At 43.2% G+C, this 21546-nt stretch overlaps 3 protein-coding genes across 7 annotated transcripts in view; 1 reads left to right on the top strand and 2 right to left on the bottom strand.

Moving 5' to 3' along the window:
• The window catches only part of MAD1L1 (mitotic arrest deficient 1 like 1), a 372656-nt gene extending 359017 nt beyond the window's left edge, over positions 1-13639 (bottom strand). Inside the window, exons 1-9 of one of the 2 annotated variants that reach the window (XM_054842372.1) lie at positions 13570-13639; positions 11836-11989; positions 10432-10572; positions 8465-8644; positions 6919-7043; positions 6170-6251; positions 4823-4953; positions 3452-3566; positions 2523-2584 (exon numbers count right to left, since the gene is read on the bottom strand). In XM_054842372.1, coding sequence (XP_054698347.1) covers positions 2523-2584; positions 3452-3566; positions 4823-4953; positions 6170-6251; positions 6919-7043; positions 8465-8644; positions 10432-10572; positions 11836-11985 — 986 coding nt within the window. In that variant the 5' untranslated portion in view covers positions 11986-11989; positions 13570-13639. Of the gene's footprint in view, positions 1-2522; positions 2585-3451; positions 3567-4822; positions 4954-6169; positions 6252-6918; positions 7044-8464; positions 8645-10431; positions 10573-11835; positions 11990-13565 lie in introns of both variants that reach the window. The other variant, XM_054842373.1, reaches the window with a different exon arrangement.
• Positions 13481-21353, top strand: NUDT1 (nudix hydrolase 1). Of its 4 annotated transcripts, XM_054842399.1 has the most exons (5): positions 13481-13488; positions 17230-17303; positions 17673-17829; positions 20486-20631; positions 20849-21353. In XM_054842399.1, the coding sequence occupies exons 3-5, from the start codon at positions 17678-17680 to the stop codon at positions 21019-21021; spliced, it is 471 nt and encodes a 156-aa protein (XP_054698374.1). In that variant the 5' UTR covers positions 13481-13488; positions 17230-17303; positions 17673-17677; the 3' UTR covers positions 21022-21353. The 4 variants fall into 4 exon arrangements, with proteins under 4 accessions (XP_054698374.1, XP_054698375.1, XP_054698373.1 ...); XM_054842400.1 differs by lacking the exon at positions 13481-13488 and having other exon boundaries at positions 17175-17271; XM_054842398.1 differs by lacking the exon at positions 13481-13488 and having other exon boundaries at positions 17198-17303.
• MRM2 (mitochondrial rRNA methyltransferase 2) lies at positions 14752-17164 on the bottom strand. Its single transcript, XM_054842396.1, has 3 exons — positions 17093-17164; positions 16183-16475; positions 14752-15490 (listed from the first exon to the last, which is right to left on the bottom strand). Exons 1-3 carry the CDS (start codon positions 17131-17133, stop codon positions 15066-15068), a joined length of 759 nt encoding a protein of 252 aa, XP_054698371.1. The 5' UTR covers positions 17134-17164; the 3' UTR covers positions 14752-15065.
• Positions 21354-21546: the final 193 nt, after the last annotated feature.

Below are 21546 nucleotides of genomic sequence, written 5' to 3'. Positions count from 1 at the left end.
AAGAAGATCAAGATGTCAAAAGGACATATAATTGAACACAAAAAAGATTATGTACATTCATAATGTGTATACATGAACCATACATAATTATGGTGTGTATTATTTTATTATCTGGGTATAGCACGACTTACAAGTATACATACGTCATATAAGGCAGGCATAATTCCAAGGGCGAATTCTGGAAAGAACACTGCACGACAGCAATGCAAACACACCAATACAGTCTAGAGCTAAAGCTGTCTTTGTTTCCATAGTTTATAAGAGAAAAACCCAGGAGCTTACAAGTGGAATCCAGAACTAGCAAACATAAGATTAGCCTTTCAGTAAACTGTTAATGAACTTGTTTTCTCCCCAAAAGGTAAAGCATTATCAACACTTAGCTCTTTCATTGTTACCAAAGAGAAACCAGTACTAAAACCAGTAGGATTACCACTGCACTTCTAAAAGCTGCACCTCCTTTCCAAGTATTATTACATAAAATTACACTCGAAATTACACTCATAGGTCTGATCATAAGCCACTCTGACAAAAAGCCTGCTGGGACCAGGCAATCAGTGAACAGAAACCACCGAGAGCTGACACAGAACAAGCCCTGTGGAAGTGCTGGAGGAAATGAAACACCATCCTCTCCTAAAACACCACACGCTGTATGCACTTCCCTAACATTCTCTGTACCAATGAAGAACGTGATAAGAAAAGATGAGAAATCCTAATGCATTCCCTTTTTCCTTGCTTATCTAGTTATTAGCAAACAGCACATTGCTCTGGCTCTTTGGGACAACCATCCAACTTGTTCCTATTTTCTTTTACTATGAGATGAGCAATTAACTTTTCTCAAAAACTTTCACCAACAGCATACTCCAGGAACCCGACTAGGACAATGATCTCTCATCGTCTTCATATTCCTGACCAAAAATGAATGTAATTCATGCTGTAAGAAGTCTGAGGGGAAAAAAAACCAAGAAGCAAACAAAAAGGGGAGGGAGAAATCATCCAGTTCCACTTGCTACAATTGCATGCAAAAGATGATTTTTCTCAAGAGCAATTCCCTTTTCAGTATGAGAAGATGCCATTAATAGCACTAAACAATATGGTCCAATCAAAAACCTAACACTTTACAGCGAATATTCTGATTTTAAATGAAGGAGTTATTAGACTTCAACAGGCAGAATCACTTGGTTCCATTTCTCTCCCACTGTGAAATTACCTCATTAAACCTTTAACAGCTTGAGGTAAGTAAAAAGCTTTTACTCCACTGTCTGATAGAATAGGTTTTGTGAAAGGGATTCATACTATTTTTGTCCATTCCCTGCCATAGGAGATTTAGCACAATTCTAACTTCATCTAAATGTATGTATCCTCAGCAGACGCGGGAGAGAATCTCAAGCATGCTACCTACTAGGCATGCCTCTAGAAAAAGATTTGTGATCCTCATTAAACAGACAACACTGAGAAAATTAAGGGGGCTTTCCCAAGTTGAACATAAGTATCTTTTAAATGAAGCAGTAATGTGCCCAAACCATACGTGCATATCCAAACACTCCTACTTCCAAACAATCCCAGCAGTGTGCAGACATACCTCTGTTGTTGGGCACGTGTAATGAATGGAATAAAGAAACAATTGATAAAATGAGGTTCTGCGGTTCATGTTGCAGCTCAGGCCTTGATGCAATACGAAAGGTGATCTGTACTATAACACTCATATCAAGACAGTTATTTACAAAGAAACATCTCTCCTTCTAGCGTAACAACATGAATATTTAGAGAAAATAAAGCAGTGCTGAAACATATGACACACAAAAGCATCGTAGCTACACAGAAAACCTTCTGCAGTGGAAGAAAATGATCAGAAGATGCATCATTTCCAGCCCCTCTTTATACTACATACAGAGACCTTAAAAAATCTGGTTCAATGCTCCAGATGTCAGAAAGAGTTGTGAAGTAACAGTACACAAAGAGACTAGCTGGTGTTACAAAACACCATTGGGGGTGTGGGGTTTTTTCTCCCTTTTTGTAAGAAACTGAGTTTATTCCATTCCTCCTCTTAGACAAAGCTAAATTAACAACTGTTCTTCAGCTGCTTTAGGGAAGAAAAGTCACAATATGATCCAGCAGTTTACATCGATATCCAGATTTCAAAGAAATCACATTTACAACAATTTGTCCCAAGTAACATACATTCTCTTCTCTGGACATATCCTAAAATAACAAGCTAGCAGAATCTCTAACTAAAGATGAAAGTAGCTATATGCAAGAAGTTCAAAGAACTCAGAATTGAACCTCAGCCTCAGAGACGTTGGTCAAGGTGACTTGGTGGAAAACATTTGTTAGTTCCCAAAGATACTTTATAACAGTGTGTATCTTATGGTTCTTCTCATATATAATGAAAAGTACTGGAAGAACTTCTGCACAAAGAAGAGAGAGCAAGAAAGCATGACCAACACACTTCAGAGATCAGATGATTAAGAGGAAAGGAAAGCAGTTTAAAAGTTCTATCTCCCTCCAGAGCTGTGAGCACATACCTGATATTCAAGCCAGTGCTCTGGTCCAGTTTCTCCCAGCTTTTTAATTTTCCCAGAAGTTTCTAAAGCAGAGATCAAAAGAATAATTAGAGACAGAGACAAATGTTCTAACAGCTCGTTTTCCACACAGTTTTCTCAAAATTCTCCATTCAAACTCAGTGTTTTTCCTTTTCCTCCTGTGGATTTCATTATCTTATCATTCCCAAGCCCTCACAAACATTTTCCCTGTCACCACAGCTCTATGACATACAAAACTCATGTTACACTTCAACACTATAGAACATCTAACCCAGTGACCTACCATCACTGTACTAGTACCTCAGTAGACTAGAAGTGCCCACTTCTCTTCAGTTCCTCCTTTTTACTTTCAGTCAATACCAGATAGTATTATCTAAACCTGATCAGACACCAGTATCATTCTGCAGATCAACAAGTTTACACATTTAGGTTAATCTCTTGACAACTCACTGTATGCTTGATACAGGGTGGGATGGGAGCAACACAATTTTATTCATCTGAGACTGCATTCTGGCCCTGCTAGCATCAGCAGTAATCCAAGGGGGTATCAAGGTTCTTACCACAGGCCTGTTTGACAACACCATGTCTGGGCAGAGCTTAATGCCCAAAAAAGCATTTCCAGCAGAAAAAAGGTAACAGAGAAACAGCAAGACCAAAACAGACACTATGAGGAACTAGTTCTTTATAGGAAGTATCCAGCTGAACAGCAGATATCCTTTTGCCTTTTTCACCTTCATTGCCATAGTTCCCCTCACGCTGACATTTAAGTTTGGGAATGCCTGGTTCAAACACATTAATTAAAACAGGTATCTTATCTCAGCTAACACAATACAGGAAGAGCCTAAAAGGCAGGACAGGCATCAAAGGAAACCCCTGTTCTGCTCATCCACCAAATACTTCTAGCTCCTCACCTCATTTTCCAATTCAACGGTCACTAGCTGTGCTTGGACTTTCTCATAGCGTTCCAGTTTTCTTTGGAGACCTTCTACCTCCTCTTTAAGTAATCCATTGTTTTCTTTCATTTCCCTATAGTGAAAAGAGAAACCGTGATTAAAGAGCCATGCAACGCAATTCACTCCCACAAACTTCCAGATTCCCTTTTAATTCCATGTGTATCAAATGACACTTGACAGACATTATGACATTCAACTGACTCACTTCTATAACCTTCACTGCAAAGCCACTGCTACCAAAAAAAAAAAAAAAAAAACAACAGCTTTATTGAACTGATTTTTTTCTATTCTACATGCCATCCTAATTACATCCAAACAACCTGAAGTTCCGTATCTGCTTTACTGATTGGCAAAACAGCATGAAGGCAGCAAAAGTCTCCGAAAAGACTCCTGGTCTTTAGTCAGACTGAATGCAGGGTTGGAATACAGCAAGCAGCAGATACTCAGGCTTTCTGAGTACTCTGTGATGACTTAGCAAGCATTCAGACTGCTTGTTTTTACTTTAATAGAGGTGTGCAAGGGTGAGATAAAACTTTTTAAAAAATGACCTATAATCTGTTGATACCATGTTTCTATGCACAAAAAACAAGCATGAGAAAAGATTCCAAGATAAACAATTTAAAATTATAATGAAACACTAACAAGAACAAAGTCAAAGGAAATATTTAATTTTAGAATAAGAAAAAGCTGGCAAGATCACTCATGTAATTTCGGTGGGGTTTTTTTAAAGATGCACTGAAAGATGGAAATTAAGTTTACTCAAAAAAAAAATCTTTAAGGCAAGTTATTTCATAGTACATTGGAATTTAATTTTTCAAATTAATTGTCACTTCAGAAACCCAGAAAGTCTACTCTACCAAGGGTTACAGCAGAGTGCTTTAGAAATTTAAACAAAAGACTTTCCACACATTCTGCTGGAACAAGAGGCCTTTAAAATAGTGGTAACAATAACTAAACCAAAACAGTTATTACGGAAATGTTCAGCTATCTCCTCCCTCTACAGGGATTTCTTTCCCAAACCTGTATAGAGTTCATCACTATCTTTAAACATTGAATTTTGTTCTAACAAACAGTTATCACCATCCAGAATGATCAATACGCTCTCGCTGTGTTCAGGAAGATTACCCAAATCTTGTCAAATCCTCTCATCTAGTAACCACCACAACACTGCTCAATTCATACACAGTATTTATGTGAAATATCTAAACTTCTTTCTAAAGTTTCCCATATGGAAGCCGAATAGAGGGATTTGAAAGTACATATAGGGCAATTGTAGCAAGTACAGAAGAACACAAGATAGCCCTCTCAACAACTGAACACTTCTGTCACCTGAAGTAGGCATTTTCCTCCCTTAGCTGGCGCAATTCCCGCTCCATTTTTGGGAAACGGGCCAATTCTGCCTTCATGTTCTTGACAATTAGAGCATCATGTTCCTGCTGGGAGAACTTCTGTTCCAGATCCTGGAAAACATGGGATGACAAGAGGACAGGAATGATTAACGTGGAACTCATGAGAGTTCTCCATTGTACTTTTTAAACTCAAATCAATGACTTGAATGAAGTCAGAAGGCAACTCAGTAGGTCATCTGGTCTAATCCATTGCTCAAAGTAGGGATGACTCCTGTTCCACTTGTAATGCCTGGGCTAGCCTCTTCTCTACACATATTTACCCTGAGTTCATAACAAAACAAGAAAAAAAATCTCTGCTAATCATTAAAAGGATCTTCTTCTATTGACTAAACCAAATCTGTGATTTTCTTGTCCTCTATCCCTCTGTCAATGAAGTTGATGGCCTGCAAAAATTAGGATTGAAAAGAAACACAAGTGTGCATTTTGGTATTATGGCAAATGTTACTTTAATTAAAAAAAAGGAAAGTTTATTTAGAGCTGTATTGGAGTGTGTTATCCTGTTTCCCCACCTTTCCTTTCAATGGCTCTGACTGCAGGAGGAAGTCTCTTCTTGCAATCGCAGAACTTGCAATGAGGCCAGCTTTCAGTGTAGCTTTACCTGACACCAACCACAGGCAATGTCACTACCAGTATCTGCTTAAACCAAAGTAACTCTCCACATCTACCTCTCCCAGGAATATAAGGCAAGTGAAAGAGATACACTCCCACCAACCTACACATTCATTTGAAAAGACATAAAGCACCTCTACACTCACATTTAAGTCAGTGTGGTTTTGAAAGTTTAGCAAGAAATTGCAGTTCCTAAAAGACCTAAACCCAACTCCAGAGGAAGGATTTTCTGGGAAGCAGAAAAGTAACTGCAGCTGCTAGGTTCATCGTCCACCATTTGAAGAAGAAAAAAAAAAAGTTGTTCTAGGACACTGATGGACTGGGCTCTGACACAATATCAAACAGAGCATTCATCCAGAGCACTGCATAAGGATATAAATCACCTCTCCACGGAGAGAGCATGGGTGGACTTTTTTTTTCTCCAATCAATTGATACAACAAAGGTGAAAAGCATCATGTTAAGGCTAATTGTAGGTAACCTGGTCCATCAAATTGAATTTAGCCAACTTCAGGCTCTCGCTGGCCACCGGATCAGATTCTTGCATGACAAACTAACCTTTTATTTCTGCAACAGTCATTAAAAAAACAAAACAATGTTCTGTTCTTCCACAGAAGAAATTAAAAACTAAAGCTTTATATAGGCCACAAAGTTTCTTACCTTAATCTTCTGTTCATATTCTGCCAGTAGAGATTGGTTTGCTTGCAACGTTTGGATTTGCTGACTAGCCTCTTGCCATTTTCTATTAGATGTAGACACAAGAGGCATTTAGCACCCAGGAATCACATACCAGAAACAAGCTACATGCAGAAGCATCTCTGACAAACATTTTCAAACACCACTAACAAGGTATATGGTACTGTTAGAGAAGACTGTCTCTAAGAATGTTTCACACTCATGCCATCTTCCTCTAATTCAGAGACAAAAATACCCATTGTTACTAAAAAGATGCATCTTGCCACCTGAACTCTGAAACCAACAAACACTCCCAGTAAATAAACAGCACCTTTGAAATTGAAGAGTTGAACTTAGTAAGCCAGGAAAAAAGAAAATCACACTCATCTTTCAACTACCCCTCAGCTATGATTTATGGCTTGATATTTTTGTTCTGTTCAGTCTATAAAGTTCAGATTAGCCTTTCCCACCCACATGCCTTCTGTTAACTCTCTAACATGAACACGAGACATGCTGAGATTTTAAGCGCAAGTATTTTTTTTTCCTCAAGGTACAATTAAATTGCACCTCAGAGCTAGTTTCAAACAACGGTTATAACCTGCAAATCCAGATCAAAGAACCCCTTTGAAGAGCAGAAATCAAACGTTGTTGAAAGTTTTCTGAGTGATGACAGCTGCAGAAGACTGAAGTTTTGTTTGCCTTTTTCTCCCTAGAGTCATTCATCCCCTGCTTACTTATGTTGGACATCCAGCTGTTCCATTAGCTCCTGCTTCTGAGAGTCTTGGCTTGTCATCTGCATCTCTTGATTCATTATATTCCATTGCAGCTCTGATATTTTCCCTTTTAATATAGTGATTGTCTGAATTAATGGAAAGAAAGAATAAACACACAAGGCTATGAGTCTCCAAGCTGGACATTATGGATGGTGATAGACAGAAATTATATCCAACTAAAAAGTACAAACACTGAATCTAGAAACCACCCCACACTCTTGCAAACCTTCAGACCTGCTAACTCACCTCAAAAACAAAGGCAAGAGAAAATCATTTAATTGCTTTCATCTGCCACCCAAATTGTCATTTGCATTACCTATTAAGTGGGTGACCTCAAACTGGCATGAAAAATATCAAGCTTCAAAGCTAGATGATGACAAAACACAAGTGTGTGTGTGTGTATATATATAAGTGAAAAAAATATCCCACAACCATTCCAAATATATTTTGTCTGGATTTCAAAATTGAAAATGTCTACGTTTGCCTCGGCCAAATACCAGAAGCATTATGCTTTCCTCAAAAGCAGAGGTCAGTGGTTTTTAAAATTCTGTTCTTAACTCTAAAGAAAACCTCACAGGTTTGTTTCAAATAGCCATTACTTAGCTCCCTTTAACAGAGAAAAAGAGAAAAATCTCAAAACATTACGCATGTAGGGTGCTTTCTAGACAGACACACATGTATGGTTCTCATCTTGATACTGATGGATATGGAAATAAAAAGAACACAAACAGAACTGCTGCACACATTTCATACGTGAGTTTACTTTCTCTCATGTGCCATCACTGTCTCCCTGTTTTAATCACTGATAGCTGGCACGTTAAATGTGTTTACCTGCTTTATCACATAGATACATTTCCAGTGGCATCTAGGCAGGAGGAAAGCTTAAGGACTTAGTGGCTGTTGATCCACAACTGGTGTAGGAAACTATCAACTAGCTGAACTTAACTATAATGATCTCTGAAAAAGCCGAGAGGATGATCTGTTCATCCAAAAGAACCAAAATTGCTATCCAAGCATTCATTCTACAGTGGAACACAAAGACATTTAAGACACTTTGGGAAGACATGCTTTGTACATAACTTTGGTCTCATCCACTCTACAGTTCCCCCTACTTCCCTGAACACCTGCCCATCTTATCGCCTCCATTATTTCCCCTTTCTTTACTCAATGTCATGTAACCTGACTTCTAAACCTAGATGCTGTATGCTGCCTTGCACTTTTTTTTTTCCTCCTTCTCCATATCAACCTGTGTAAGAAATCTCTTCTCATTGTTAATTAACACAGCAACATCTTCTGACCTGCTCACTTGTGTCTGGACTTGGTTAAGTTCTAAACTTTGACAGCAAAGACACACACCACCAGGGTTTATTCATTTCCAGATGACGAACACAGTGATTCCAATTGGTTGGTTTGTTTGTTTTTAAATCAAAAAGGGCATTTTCAATTCACAAGAACTGCAAAGTCACCTGAAGCTAGGAACGGATTAAAAAAATTACTCTGTTCTTACTTCATTAGCTTCAGCTAATTTGCTCTCCTTCTCTTGCAGCTTCTTACTCATTGTCTCCATGCTCTTCTTATAGGATTTGTTCATCTCCATTTGCTCTTTCAGTTTATTTTCAGCTTCTGTTTCCCTTTCCTGATACTGCTTTATGCGTGTGAGCAGCTCCTGGTTACGGTCAGCCTCCCGCTTGCAAAGGAAGAAAATGCAAAGAGCCATCAGAAGGCGGCAGCACAAAGGTGAAGCCGCTTTCATTTCTCCCATCTCCACTCTTCATTACTCTGGTCACCAAGGCATCATCACAAAGCAACGTTAGTCAGCCCATAGCTTTAACCTTTGCACCAGCAAGGGCAAAAATCTTACCAGCAGCAACTCAACGTCAAGGAACTACCCAGGGCAATGGAGTTAGAAAATTAAGAGACAGAGTCTTCCAAATCTCTTAGACTAAGACATATGAATATGAGAATGCAGACATGGCTTCACAGACTCCACTGCACACTCTCTAGCAGATCAAAGATGAAAACATTGGATGTTCCAATTTAAAGCTGACCCATGCATAGCAAATTGAGTTTCAGAAACTCAGATCTCAATAGTTGGGTTAATAAGACAAACTTCCCTCTGCAACTTCTGGAAAGTGTATGAGGCTATTTAATAGAAAAGAAACCGGATTTAAATGCACAGTATTATCAATTAATCAATAAATACTTTTGCACTCTGACTAGCTTTCATATACTGTTTCAGTTTATTCCTATCACAAATTGATTAACACTTATTGAAAAAAATGTGTAGTAAATTGCTTTGCTAATCAAAGCAAATCGAGACACGGATTTCCATAGTAAGCAAGGATTATGCAAAGTGATGTTGAGGTTCCTAAAACCTTTATCCACATGACTCAAAAAAACACAGAATCTGAGCAGGGTAATTACCACAGTGCTGGATTAGTGCTGCTCCCTTTTTTTGTACCAGTATTTCAAGGGTTTCTGTGACTGACTCAGCTACATTCCAGTTTGAACTCTTCATGGCTTAATCCCACATCACCTGACTTCAGATGAAGAAGGAATTTAGTCACTGACTCGCTATTTCACAACTACACTAAATCTGTCACCCAGCACCCTTGTAAAAAACAACAAAATATGCTTATCAATTTTTAAAGATTTCTTTTTAAATCATCAGCTGCATACATGACCTTTACTATCCTACAAAACCCACAGATCTACTACTTATTTCAGTAACGTATTTAAGCAAACATATATAGGCATAAAACCAGAAAGCAATAAAAGCTATTAGTCCCTGAGTGAGGCTCACTGTTTTATCAGTGCAAGCTCTCTTGTGTGACAGTGCACAGTTGGCACTGCTGTCATTCCAATTAATTACAGTCACACACACTAAATGCTTGCAATTGTGCCAGTAGAAGTTTAAATTCATCTGGGGAAAAAAATGCTTAAATACTTCTGGGAGAAACAAATAACAAATCCCTTTTGTTATTGCTACTCATGACTTCAATGCTAAACTAACAGTATATAGTGATGAGATCATCAGTTTGTCAACCAAACAAGGTTTTGACATTCACACTATTGTGTACATTAGCGAGTTAGTGCAATGTACTGTGAGGGGATCTGTAGAGCAAAACAGTTGGTGCTGGGAACTTGACACCCAGACCACCACCACATTTGTAGTAAATGCAAACGCAGTCAATGCATTCCAGGAGCATTTATTTACTATGGACTCGCTGAAGTCTTGCTCTGAATACAGTGTCCCTTAGCAGCTGGAGAACACTGGGCTTGGTCCTGGACTGCATCTTTCACTTTAGTTTCATCCAAAAAAGTCAACTATACGCATTGAGACACACCACTGCAAACCAAAGCACAGCACATGAGAAGTCAAGAGCACATCCCTGATCCAAATTAAAACACCAACACAGATGCACTATGTATGTTCTCATTTAGACCTGTGATATCTGCAGCTGTCATACTTACCTCATAGTTTCTGGCATTGGTATTGGCTGCCTTCTCTAGCTCAATGCGAGCTCGTTTGTGGCTAAGCTCCATCTGCATCTTCTCTCGTTCCACCTGCAGGAGCTGGGATTTGGAGTGGATCTGCCCAGCTTGTTCTTCCAACTGGCCAGTTCATGGGTGAAAAGGGACATTATGCACCATTAACAGCACTGCAATAATATCATTATCTCCTACCCTGCACTACTCAGCTGACACTTGTACGCCATTTTACAAATTACAAGGAAACTACCACCATATTTATGGTACTTGTCTTCTCACACCAGCTGCAGATGAGGAAACCAAGAGTTCAACAACACACCCACATCAAATCAAGGTTAGTTGGAAAGAAGTGAATTTCAAGTTCTTCATTCAGAATTTTTCACTCAATCTCTAGAAATACTCTGACAAACTGTACTTCTCTTTCTAAAAAAAAGGTTAATTATGAACTCCCCAAGCCTCATAAAAGTAACAGCAGCTAGCCAAGAAGCATAGATTGTGCTTCCCATGAAATTTAACTGCTGAGCAAAATAACATGTTTTTCTACTACCTGCTACAACATTACACTTCTTTTTTTCAAATTACCTTCCAGCACAGACAATATTAATAGATTAAACATCTAAGCAATGTACATTCAACACATAACTAATGAAGACTCTCTAACCAGAGAGAGCCTCCTCTAACCACCTCTGTAACCAGACATGTACCCCAGACAGAAAATGCATAAATTTGTCATTATTCCAAATGCAAAGCTTGTTTTATACTTAGAGACTGAAATAGAAAGTATATCAAGATACAGAATATAGAAACTTTCTTACAGCCTAATAAACAGTCCTCATGATCCAAGATGTCAACTTACTCCATACTTTATGAGCATAAGGCAGCTTACAGGTAAAAGTAAAAAACCCCCATGTGGATACGAACAGAAGGGGACAAGAAAGCACAACTGGTTAGCACATCAAAGCCATAGCACAATGTGAGTCTCCTCTATGTGTCCAGGCACAGAAACTTTAAGATTGTAAAAAAAGGTAACAAATGACGTACCAGAAAAATATTAACAGATATAAAGCTCCTTTGTTCAGCAATATGAAAACAACTTACAATTTAATTTCCTGAGTTGGTATACAGATATAACAAGCACGGAAAAAATTCAAAGGACCTTTCTTAAACTTTTACAAAACAGAAATAAATGTCTGACACTTTAAAAAAAAATTAAAGATTCTAGAATGTTCACCAAAAGCAAGCTCCCATTATTGAGCTTGCACGAATATCAAATTTAGAAAGAATGGTCAGATCTTAATGAAATCAATCCTGTTTCCTGGAATCAAAAGGAGTCTACAAGCACATTGAAGTGATACTGCAGGCATCACCAAGTTGAAGAGACCTCACCTGCACCCTCTGCTGGTATTGAATCTGCAAGGAGCTTTGAGAGGATCCTGGTGTAGCCAGTGCAGACACTCCCTCCATGCGCTGTGAAATAAAGTTGTTGAGGGATCTCAGGGTGGAGAAGACAGTGGTATTATCTTCCAAGTCCTCCATGGCTCTGGAAATACACAGAAAGTCATCAGCAAAACATTCAGAGCAACCCACGGCATACCGGCTGCTTTGCTAAAAAGAGATACAACACTGCCCTGAGGAAACATTAAATGCAAGGTCTTCCAATTTACAGGGTACAAAACTTAATCTGCTAGTGACCCATGGGATCAACTTGAACCAGAAAACACTATCCAACCAAGGCTGGAGTAGTAGGTCTCTGAAACAAGAAACTGATGCAACAGAGTTTGCTCTTCCCTGAGCTTTCTACCTGAAATGGTTTGCTTTTATTTAAATACATTCTCCCCTGAATCTCAGCCCACAAGCATACAAATAGGAGCTGTCATAAGTTATACAAAATTGAGTTTTCCTTTCCTATATAATCAAGGTAGATTATAGGATGTAAGTTAACATTGTAGGACACTAAGATCTATAGCACATGACGCTAACAAACAGAACTCATTACTCTTACTCCAAACATTTGAGGCTGATGGGGGTGGGAAAACTAACTCCATGTTGGCAGCAAACCTTACTCTCTACACAACTTGATTCTGGTTTCCAAAAAGCACTTTGGAATCTAACTTCCCACAACAAGACTTCCCAAGTTCACAGATCACCTCCCTAAGTAAAATTGTGTCTCCTCGTTCACAGACAAGTTTTTTTGCAATTCTTCCTTCAAATTTGGACGGGTACTAAAAAGGCCAAAAACAAATGAAGCCTGCAGTTCAGAGAAGCATGCAAGGTGCTCCCAGGAGACTTAAGGAAGCCTTAGGTGAGTCTCTCTAGTGACTGCACACCCCACAAAGTCCCAGAAGCATAAAAGAAGGTTCAGGACCAGGAAAGGCAACCCACAACATTGACATAGGTTTGTACCAGAGACACAGACTTGGTGCTAGCTTTCAGGCTTGTGCACGCTCAGAGGAACACACCAGTGATTCTTTGGGTTTCTGTCATCACAAAGAGGAGACATAGTAGAACCACACAGGCCACGGATCAGCCAAACCCCAAATAAAAACGTTTATTTGAAATAAGTACTTCGGTACCACATGCAAATAAATCTGATAGAGGCCACTACCAACAGTTAACTGGGCTCCAGCAAGCCTGTTCTGAAACCAAGAACAGCACTAAAAATTAAGGCACACACGTCCCCACCTCCTCGCTGCAGAGAAGCCTTCGGCAAAGGCACCCTTGTAGGGGACCAAGGGACCCCTGCCCTCACAGCCCCGCGGCAAACCCCCGACAGTGGCCGCCCTGAGCTGCTCCCCGCAGCCGGGCCGCCCTGGGCGCCGCGGGGGGTTCGCCCTCACGGACCCCCCCGGGGGCGCAGAGGGGGAACGGGGCCCCGGCAGCGCCCACAGCCCTGCCCCGCCTCAGGGGCGGCGAGCGGCCGCCCGAGGGTGGGAGAAACGGGGGCACGGCATAGCCTCCCTTCCCCGCTCCCGCGCCGCCGGGCTCGGCCAGGCGCGACGTCCAAGCGGCGGGAGCGGCAGGCCGGGCCGGGCCGGGCCAAGCCGAGCGGAGCCGGCGGCCTCCCCCGTCCTTCCCTCCCCGCCCGCCCTCACACGCTCCTGCCCGCCCTCACTCACTCACCCGCCGCGGGCGGCGGCGCGCGCCCCGCTTGGATCTCCCTCCTCGCCCCGGCGTCGAGATCTCACGGGAACTCGCGCCCAGCTCTCGCGATAACAGCGGCCGAGCCGCCGTAAGGCCGGGAGTAGGCGCGCAGTCCCGCCGCGGCCTCCGCGCCGTACCGTAATGCCCCTCCTCGGTGCGAAAGCGCTCCGAGCTCAGCCTCCCCCCCGGCAACCCACCCCCCAAATCCGGCCTGTCCCCCGCCCCAGGGACAGCGCTGCCACCCTGCTGCACGGGCAGAGCCGTCTGGCCCCACTGCAGTAGCCCACATGCGTAGCCTCGCTCACTCTGGTTCCTGTTGCGAACCACAGGTAGTAAAGTTTCCCAAAGAGCGCGCTGACATCATATTTTTTTTCCTTCCCAAAGATATAGAAAGCAACACGCAGCTCCGCTGTTTAGGCTGCTGGGCTAACGCTTTCATGCGCACTGTTCAGCCCAGAGATCCAGATCAGGAGGTTTCAAAGCAGGTGAAGTTTGATAAATGTGTTGGCAATCCCATCACGGTGTTTATAATGAGAAAGATTCGGAAGTCTTGAAGACAGACGGGGCTACCAGCCCCTCTTATAGCTCATGCCACAGTCGGCCTGATAAAAGTGCTATTTAATGTAAAATTGTCACTTCCAGATAAGGCAGTGGCTAAATTTATTTTTACAGACAGAATTCCAGCACCTCAATCGGTAATTCTCCCTGTCCAAGGAACATCTTGACACTTCGCCTCAGAAACATCATTAGTCAAATACAACATGTTACTGAAAACACAGGGGAAATTATCTTCTCATAGTGATGACCCTGCCCCACTGTCATTTACTGGATTTACAAGTACCATGAAGTAGCAATTTCTAAATATAACCCATGTCTTTAGAAAATGCGGCAGAGCCATCAGGCTAAATATTCCCGAGCCAGAGTCATATATCCTGAGTGGCTGCGCTACAGATCGTACGTGATGATGCAGATCCTGACAGGCACGAAAATGTTATCTATTTTTACATGTGCTAATAAATTGCACCAGCTTTTAAGAAAGATGAAGAGGCAATAAATTGGCTCAAGCTCCCCTTGCTCCCCTCTCATTCTGACAGCCGCCTTTACGGTTAGTCTCATATATGACATCAGTAGTGCAATGATTTTCAAGCACGCATTAAAAACTCATATAATCACTGTTTTATTTTCATTTCCATTACTGCAGCCTCAGAGATTGCCTTTCAAATTATTCCTTCCATTCCCAACCGCTTTCTCCACAGGTGAGAAGCTAGATTGGATGTCTCTGCTTGTATAATTACTGGATAAACTCAGGACACCACCCTGGTTTATTTTTGTATTTGAAAAGCATGATGAGCTTCATAATAATTGTGGCGGATTTTCCCAGGGTCTCAGTGGTGGGATTTTTTTTAAACACACACCAAAATCAGATTTCCAATCAATGTCCGACCACTTGTTAGACAATCTGCAGTTCTCAGCTTTCATTTCCCTTTGTACAGTCTTGCCAAATAATAAGATTCAGCAGAGTCCTTCCGGCTGGCCCGAGGCTTTATAGTTCTCACGTCATGGAACTGCTCCTTCAGTCTGTTTTGCAGAAGATGGGACTCGTGTCCATCCCAGAATTTACACAGCATCGTTCCTTTTGGCTTTAAAATACTTTGGGACATATTCAGAAGACCTAAACATAGATTGATCAACTTCTGATGATCCAGTTCTTTAATACCTGTTGCATTAGGTGCCATGTCGCTCAAGATAACATCCACCTTCTCCGCAGGAAGCAGACTCTGAATCGTCCTCAGTGTGCTTGGGTCTGCAATGTCAGCCTCCGACAGGAAGACCGCTCCTTCCAGAGGAGAAATCCGCAGGAGGTCAACGCCAAGGACAAAGCCGGTGGGGACAGCAGGATCTAGGTTACAAGAATGAACAACACACTGAACACTCATAATGGCTGCAAACAATCTGCATATGCATCAGCTCCGTGCCAGTCAATAAACAAAAAATATATCACCTGCCATGTCTGGTCATCTTGTCCTTAGACAGTTTGCTGCGTGCATCTGGATGGACGGTTTGCTATAAGCTAATCCATTCAAGACATAAAAACTCAGTTACTTTGGATAAGCAAAGGGTATTTTTCTTGGTTTGCTCCTGTTCTTTCAAGGCTGACAGTCCAGCCATCCTGGACAATAGTACCAGATGATAACACCTTATCTTGTAAATACTAATGGCTTAAAAAACATAAGCCGTACGTAGCAGTTACTACCATTTTTCAAGAAGGGAAATAAAAATATAGAAAAGCCAAGTTACCTGCTAGAGGCTACGCAAATTTCAGAACTGGATGAAGGGCTCCTCCCCACAACACAGACAATCACAACACTTTGTTATGAACTTCATGGTAAGTTTTTATCTTACAAATATGATTTCTCCAGACCATAAGAAGATTTCCACCGTCACATAGGCACACACCTTCACGCTTCTATCATTGACTCTGGCATTTGCCAGTACCCACGTCCCTTCCCCACACCGCCACCACCACAACTGAGTTTTCTCACGTGCTTCAAGATATCATCCCCATCTTGCCTGCCAAAAAAGTGCACTTACCAGTACCTAAGGCGTTGACCCTCTCTACAGCAACCTGGCTCCAAGCACCAGGCGCCGCGCCACAGTCAAGAACATAAAGTCCTGGACGAAGAATATGAAGCTTGTCATCGATCTCCAGTAATTTGAAGGCACTTCGGCAACGGTAATGCTGCTGCTTTGATGCCTTGACAAAGGGATCCCTGAAGTGCCGCTCCAGCCACCAGTGCTCAGTTCCAGTTTTCTTCAGAATCCCCACTGTGGTGTGGAAACATTTGCTAACGAAATGCCAACAGCTGCCCGGGAAGACAGGTGAGCTAATAAATTAGAGCATAATCACTATATATTTCATAAGTCTCTATAGCAATTAATTCTAACCTCAACTACAGCTCCGCCCATTTATCACCAGATTCACAAAAAGCCTCCAAAGTTGAGATTCCTTGGCACCTTTAGTTATCTGGTCCAACCTCAATGAAAAGGGATGTATTTTGGATGGAGGCCTCGCAGGTCACCCCTGAGCGAAGCGGGGAAGGCGGGCCCCACACCCGGGCAGCTCCTCGCCTCTGCTCCGGTGCCTGCGCGGGACACAACATGGCAGACTGACCCCACCAAGGCCCGGGGCTGCCACAGAGGGGCTGCCGGCCTCCGTGAGAGGGGAGAGGTATGGCCTCCCGGCCCGCACGCTCCTCCTCAGCCCCTCAGAAGGAGGGCTGCCCTGGAGGATCCTTCAGCTCTCCGGGCGGAGCATACTGACAGCCGCGGCCGCTGCTCCCGGCACTTCCCCGGTAACTAACCCCCGCTCCAGTGCCGACAAAACCAAAACGCCCGTTCCGAGGGGCTAACCCAGCGCCTCCCCGGGGACACCCCAGCACCCCCCGCGTCAGGGCAGGACCCGGGCCGGTGCCGAACTCTCTTCAGCGGCCCCGCCACGCACCTGCCCCTAGCAGCGGCAGCGGCGCCTTCCCGCCACGCCATGGCGGCTGCCCCGGCCCGCCTCCCCTCACAGCTACCGCGGGGCGGTGCCGGGGGCGGGCCGGGAGCGGCGGCGGCGGCGCGGGAAGAGCCGGGCCGGGCCAGGCCAGGCCAGGCAGCGTCTGAGGGGGCAACGCAGCGGTGGGCGGGAAAGACGGGTGTTTGGGACAGAGGTGCTCGGGGGACAGGGACCGGGGAGCCTGGCGCTGGGGGTGGGGGGGGTGTTAAGGATTCGGGGAAGGGTTGCGGGGGATCCGCTGGGGGAGGGGGCTCTGGGGGGACAAGGACTTGGGGAGGGGGTACTGGGGGAGCAGGAGAGCAAGGGTCAGTGGGGAGTGCTGGAGAAGTACACATGGGGAGAGGCACTGGGGGACCAAGGGTTTGGGCTGGAGATGGTGGGACCGGGTATTTTGGGAGAAGCTGCTGGGTGTTTGGGGGGTGAGGGGCTGTCTGCCCCCCTGGGCCGGAGGAGCAGCCTGGCCTCCCCTCTGAGGGGTGCCGGGAGCCCTTGGCGCAGCATGCCCTCGTCGTCTGTCTCCCAGGAGCCATGTACACGTCCAGGCTCTTCACCCTCGTCCTGGTGGTGCAGCCGCCCCGCGTCCTCCTGGGCATGAAGAAGCGCGGGTTTGGAGCTGGGCTGTGGAACGGCTTCGGGGGGAAGGTGCAGCCAGGGGAGAGCATCGAGGAGGCTGCTCGCAGGTGAGGCCTGGCCCGGCTCGGCCGGTGCCCTGGGAAGAGGCAGGTACCGGGGCACAGGGTGGGCTGTAGAGGTGTTAGACCGTTTGTGGTGGGCCGCAGGTGGAGTTACAACGGCTCGGCTGATCAATAACGCCCTCATAACCACTGTGTTACCCACAAGCACAGTCATGAGCCATCTCTGAACAGAGAAAATCACTCGCTTTGCAGGAGGTGGGGGTGTCCAAAGAGGTCCACGTGTCCAAAGCAACGAGATTGCTCCCCGTTGCCTGTCACCTACAAATCTTTAACTGTCGTCCGGTCTATGAGTAACTGGAAATTACCGAGCGTGCTCCCTTGTCTCTTGGACTCTGATCTAAACTGAAACTTGGTCTGCTAGTGGTGGGCAGTGGTGGCCACATAGCAGAATTACAGCTTGTGCCAGTGTACTGCTTATTGTTTAAATTTTGAAGCTGTTGAACAGATGCTACCCTCCAGTAGCATTTTTAGTACTGCATAAAAATGTAGTGACAGGGTAGTAGAAAGTCTTAGGGGTCCCTGAAAGGCACTGTAGAAATTTATTATTTGACTGCATGGCAGCATTTTTAAGCTGAGTTAAGGAATTAAATTCCATCAGTACAGACGCACAGTACCATTTTTTTTTTTAAGCTTTTAAGTACTGATTTGTTGAACTTTTTTCTGTCTAGTCATTAAAATCAAATAGCAGTTTGCAGCTGAATTGCTAAACTCCTCTAAAAATTAGGTACCTCATTCTTTACTGAATGTTGCCAATACAAAGCTACACTTTACCACCTCCTTACTTTTATATGCCCAAAATTGCCCTCGCACCTGCAGGAAGTTCAGTGTTGGTGAGCTCAACAGCTACCTAACAACTTTTGCTCTGAACCGTCTCCTCAGCTGTGCCAGTGCAACTGCCTGGGCTCTGTGGTGAGCTGATCCAGGAGACAGAAGGGTCCTCTATGCAGATGTGCACCCAGCAGTGCGTGGCCTTGACATACATGAAGCTTTTTTGTGTAATTCATCATCTCCGAGTAAAGGGAGGGAGATCGGTTTTGTTACTTAAATCAGGCCTCCATTTGCTAGGCTGACATTGCCACTGACTATGGTATAAATCAAATGATTTGATTAATTTAGCATTTGATTTCCTCGGCGCATATTTATCCATGCTAGCCTGGAGTTAGAAACCCAATCCCTGTTGCACTGCCTCAGTTGGGCTTGCAGTGGCATAAGGTGTGAAGCCTCCTCACAGCACAGAGAGTTAAATATTAACGTGAAACATGAACAAAAGTTTCCTGTATCGTAAGATTTCTATACTCAACTAGGTACCCCGCATTCCCTTGAGCACCTGGGCACCCATGGCTCCTCAGTGGCACATTTTCTGCTGGGAGTATTTAGCTAGTTATTTCCAGTTTGCTACCTGTAATGTTTCCACTTACTATATACAGACCCAAAGAGCTGACAGATAAATTGTTTGGAGAATCACAGCAGTGTTGAGCTTTGTTGTTCAATTATCACAGCCTGTAAAATGAGGCTTTAAGATTTGTTGCTGGAAAACTGCCTCTATTTTAGATATTTTCTCAGGCAGATAAACTAAAATTACCTAAGACATTAAGTTGGAATATATAATTTTGAAGGATAGGATCCATGAAATTGATGCCAAAGAAAGCTGGAGCCTTAAAGATAATTTCCATTACACTTTAAAACTGTTAAGTTACTGCCAAATACACAACTACATTAATTATTAACCTTAAGTGAAGATACACTGTTTCAAAGTATTCCTCATTTTTGTATATTAGAAAAACCATGACTAACTTCAAGCTGCACCAATTCTGTTAGAGGCAGGTAAAAATAAAAGCAGCCCTAAGTGTGTGGCATAAACAGAGCAAGCAATTGAATGTGCTTCGAGTAGCTATGCATGGGTGATGCATGTAAAAGAGCTGTCTGGCGAGTCTCTCAAAGTGCTCTTAAAAGTCTTGCCTTCTAGCCTCTCGTTATGCTAAATGTACTTCCAAGAAGCAGTAATGGAGAGTTTACACAATTGCTTTGGGTTTTATATGGCATTTGAATGGGAGACGGTATTCCTAACGTTCTGTATGCAGATCATGTTATGTAGTGTGTAGTGGTATTTAAATAAGCTTCAGTTAGCCTCAGAAGTAGTTGATTTTGTAGCAAGTACAGATGTTCTAGTATATATAACCTGCTTCCCCACAATCCTAAAAGCTTTAGCTTGAAGCTGGCAAAGCCTTTTGCCTGTCTGCATGAAGTGTATCTCAGAGCTCTTGAGCCACATCCAGCTACAGTCCTATGAGTGTTCACACGCTTCTAACTAATCTCAGGAAAGATCATCATGTTGCAAGGAGTGTAAATTACACTAAACAATCCATTTTCCTGAATGTTCCCCTTCCAACACAGACTATTTTCCTACCAGGCTGTAGGAGCTTGAAATAACACGAGCCAGTCTGACATGGCTCCACTCTGGTATAAGTAGTCTCATAGTTTGGTGGAAGCCAGAACTCTGCTGTGCATTGCTCTGTTTTACAGGTGCAGCTTTCTCATCTTTGGTTCACTGAAGTGTTTTAGATGTGCAAGTAAAGCCAATGACTGCTTTTTTGTTCTCCCACCGCTTGCTTTCATGTAAAGAAGTCCATTTCTTGTGCAGGGAGCTCCTGGAAGAGAGCGGACTGACTGTGGACACCTTGCAGAAGATGGGTCAGATCACATTTGAATTTGTAGGCAATTCTGAACTCATGGAAGTTCACATTTTCCGAGCAGATCATTTTCATGGAGAGCCAACAGAAAGTGATGGTAGGTAGCTAGCAGAGGGAAAGGAAGTATGGATGTGCATTCTCTTCTGAGACAGTATTGCTCTTAAGAAATGAGGAACTAGTCATGCCAAAATCCCTTTGAGAAGGGAGGCAGCTAGACTGTAGAGGGAAGCTGCTCTTGACAGATGTTCAAAATCCAGGCAGCAAAAAACCCAAGAGAAAGTCTCATGCAATGTTCTTTTGTTTTCTCCCACCAGAAATGCGCCCACAGTGGTTTCAGCTGGATGAAGTGCCATTCAATCACATGTGGGCAGATGATATCTATTGGTTTCCCCTGCTGCTTCAGAAAAAGTTGTTTCGGGGCTATTTTAAGTTCCAGGGACAAGACACTATCCTGGAGCACACCCTGAAAGAAGTGGAGGAAGTTTAAGAAAACAGAAACTCAACCCACGTGCTGCTGCCCACATTGGGCTAGAACACCATGAGTGCTACTTGTAAGGGTCACCTTTCTCAGCTCTCCAGCAAAGGAGACTTATTTCCCAGGTCACTGGGAAGTAACAAGGGGGTTTCTTAGAGCAGAAATAAAAGTAACGAGATTTTCCATGCTGTGAAGTCCCTGGCTGTGGTATACTTTAGTGGTTATGGGATCACAACTATTAAAAACTTAGTGTTAACCCTTTTCCTAGCAGGTGAATAATTCTTTGGGCTTTTCCCTTGTGGCTGGAAATGTTTTTGAACGATTAAAAATATTTTTTAGTAAAAGCATGTGTTGTTCTGTTGTAAACAGCTGGCTAGCTTATAGGCTGTTTAAAGGCCTTTCAGGAGTTGGCTTCCTTTCACAGAAACATTAAGTGGACTGTGATGCAGCAGAAGCCATTAGGTTCCTTCTGTATGCCAGTTCCTATATAGTTCTTTATGCCAGTTTCTATACAGTTCCTTATTCGGCATTACTTCC

This window comes from Grus americana, chromosome 15 (genome assembly GCF_028858705.1).
Source record: "Grus americana isolate bGruAme1 chromosome 15, bGruAme1.mat, whole genome shotgun sequence".
In the NCBI taxonomy this organism is placed as follows: Eukaryota; Metazoa; Chordata; class Aves; order Gruiformes; family Gruidae; genus Grus; species Grus americana.
The sequence above is the reverse complement of the archived record's forward strand: the minus strand, read 5'-3'. Positions and strand labels throughout refer to the sequence as shown.

Bases quoted from the DNA above. Each gene is read 5' to 3' on its own strand.
- NUDT1 (XM_054842399.1), top strand. From the start codon at position 17,678: ATGTACACGTCCAGGCTCTTCACCCTCGTCCTGGTGGTGCAGCCGCCC. The intron at 17,830-20,485 runs GTGAGGCCTGGC...TTTCTTGTGCAG, and splicing joins ATCGAGGAGGCTGCTCGCAG to GGAGCTCCTGGAAGAGAGCG. The intron at 20,632-20,848 runs GTAGGTAGCTAG...TTCTCCCACCAG, and splicing joins AGAGCCAACAGAAAGTGATG to AAATGCGCCCACAGTGGTTT.
- MRM2 (XM_054842396.1), bottom strand. From the start codon at position 17,133: ATGGCGTGGCGGGAAGGCGCCGCTGCCGCTGCTAGGGGCAG. The intron at 16,476-17,092 runs GTGCGTGGCGGG...CTAATTTATTAG, and splicing joins GCTGCCGCTGCTAGGGGCAG to CTCACCTGTCTTCCCGGGCA. The intron at 15,491-16,182 runs GTAAGTGCACTT...CTTGTAACCTAG, and splicing joins GGTCAACGCCTTAGGTACTG to ATCCTGCTGTCCCCACCGGC.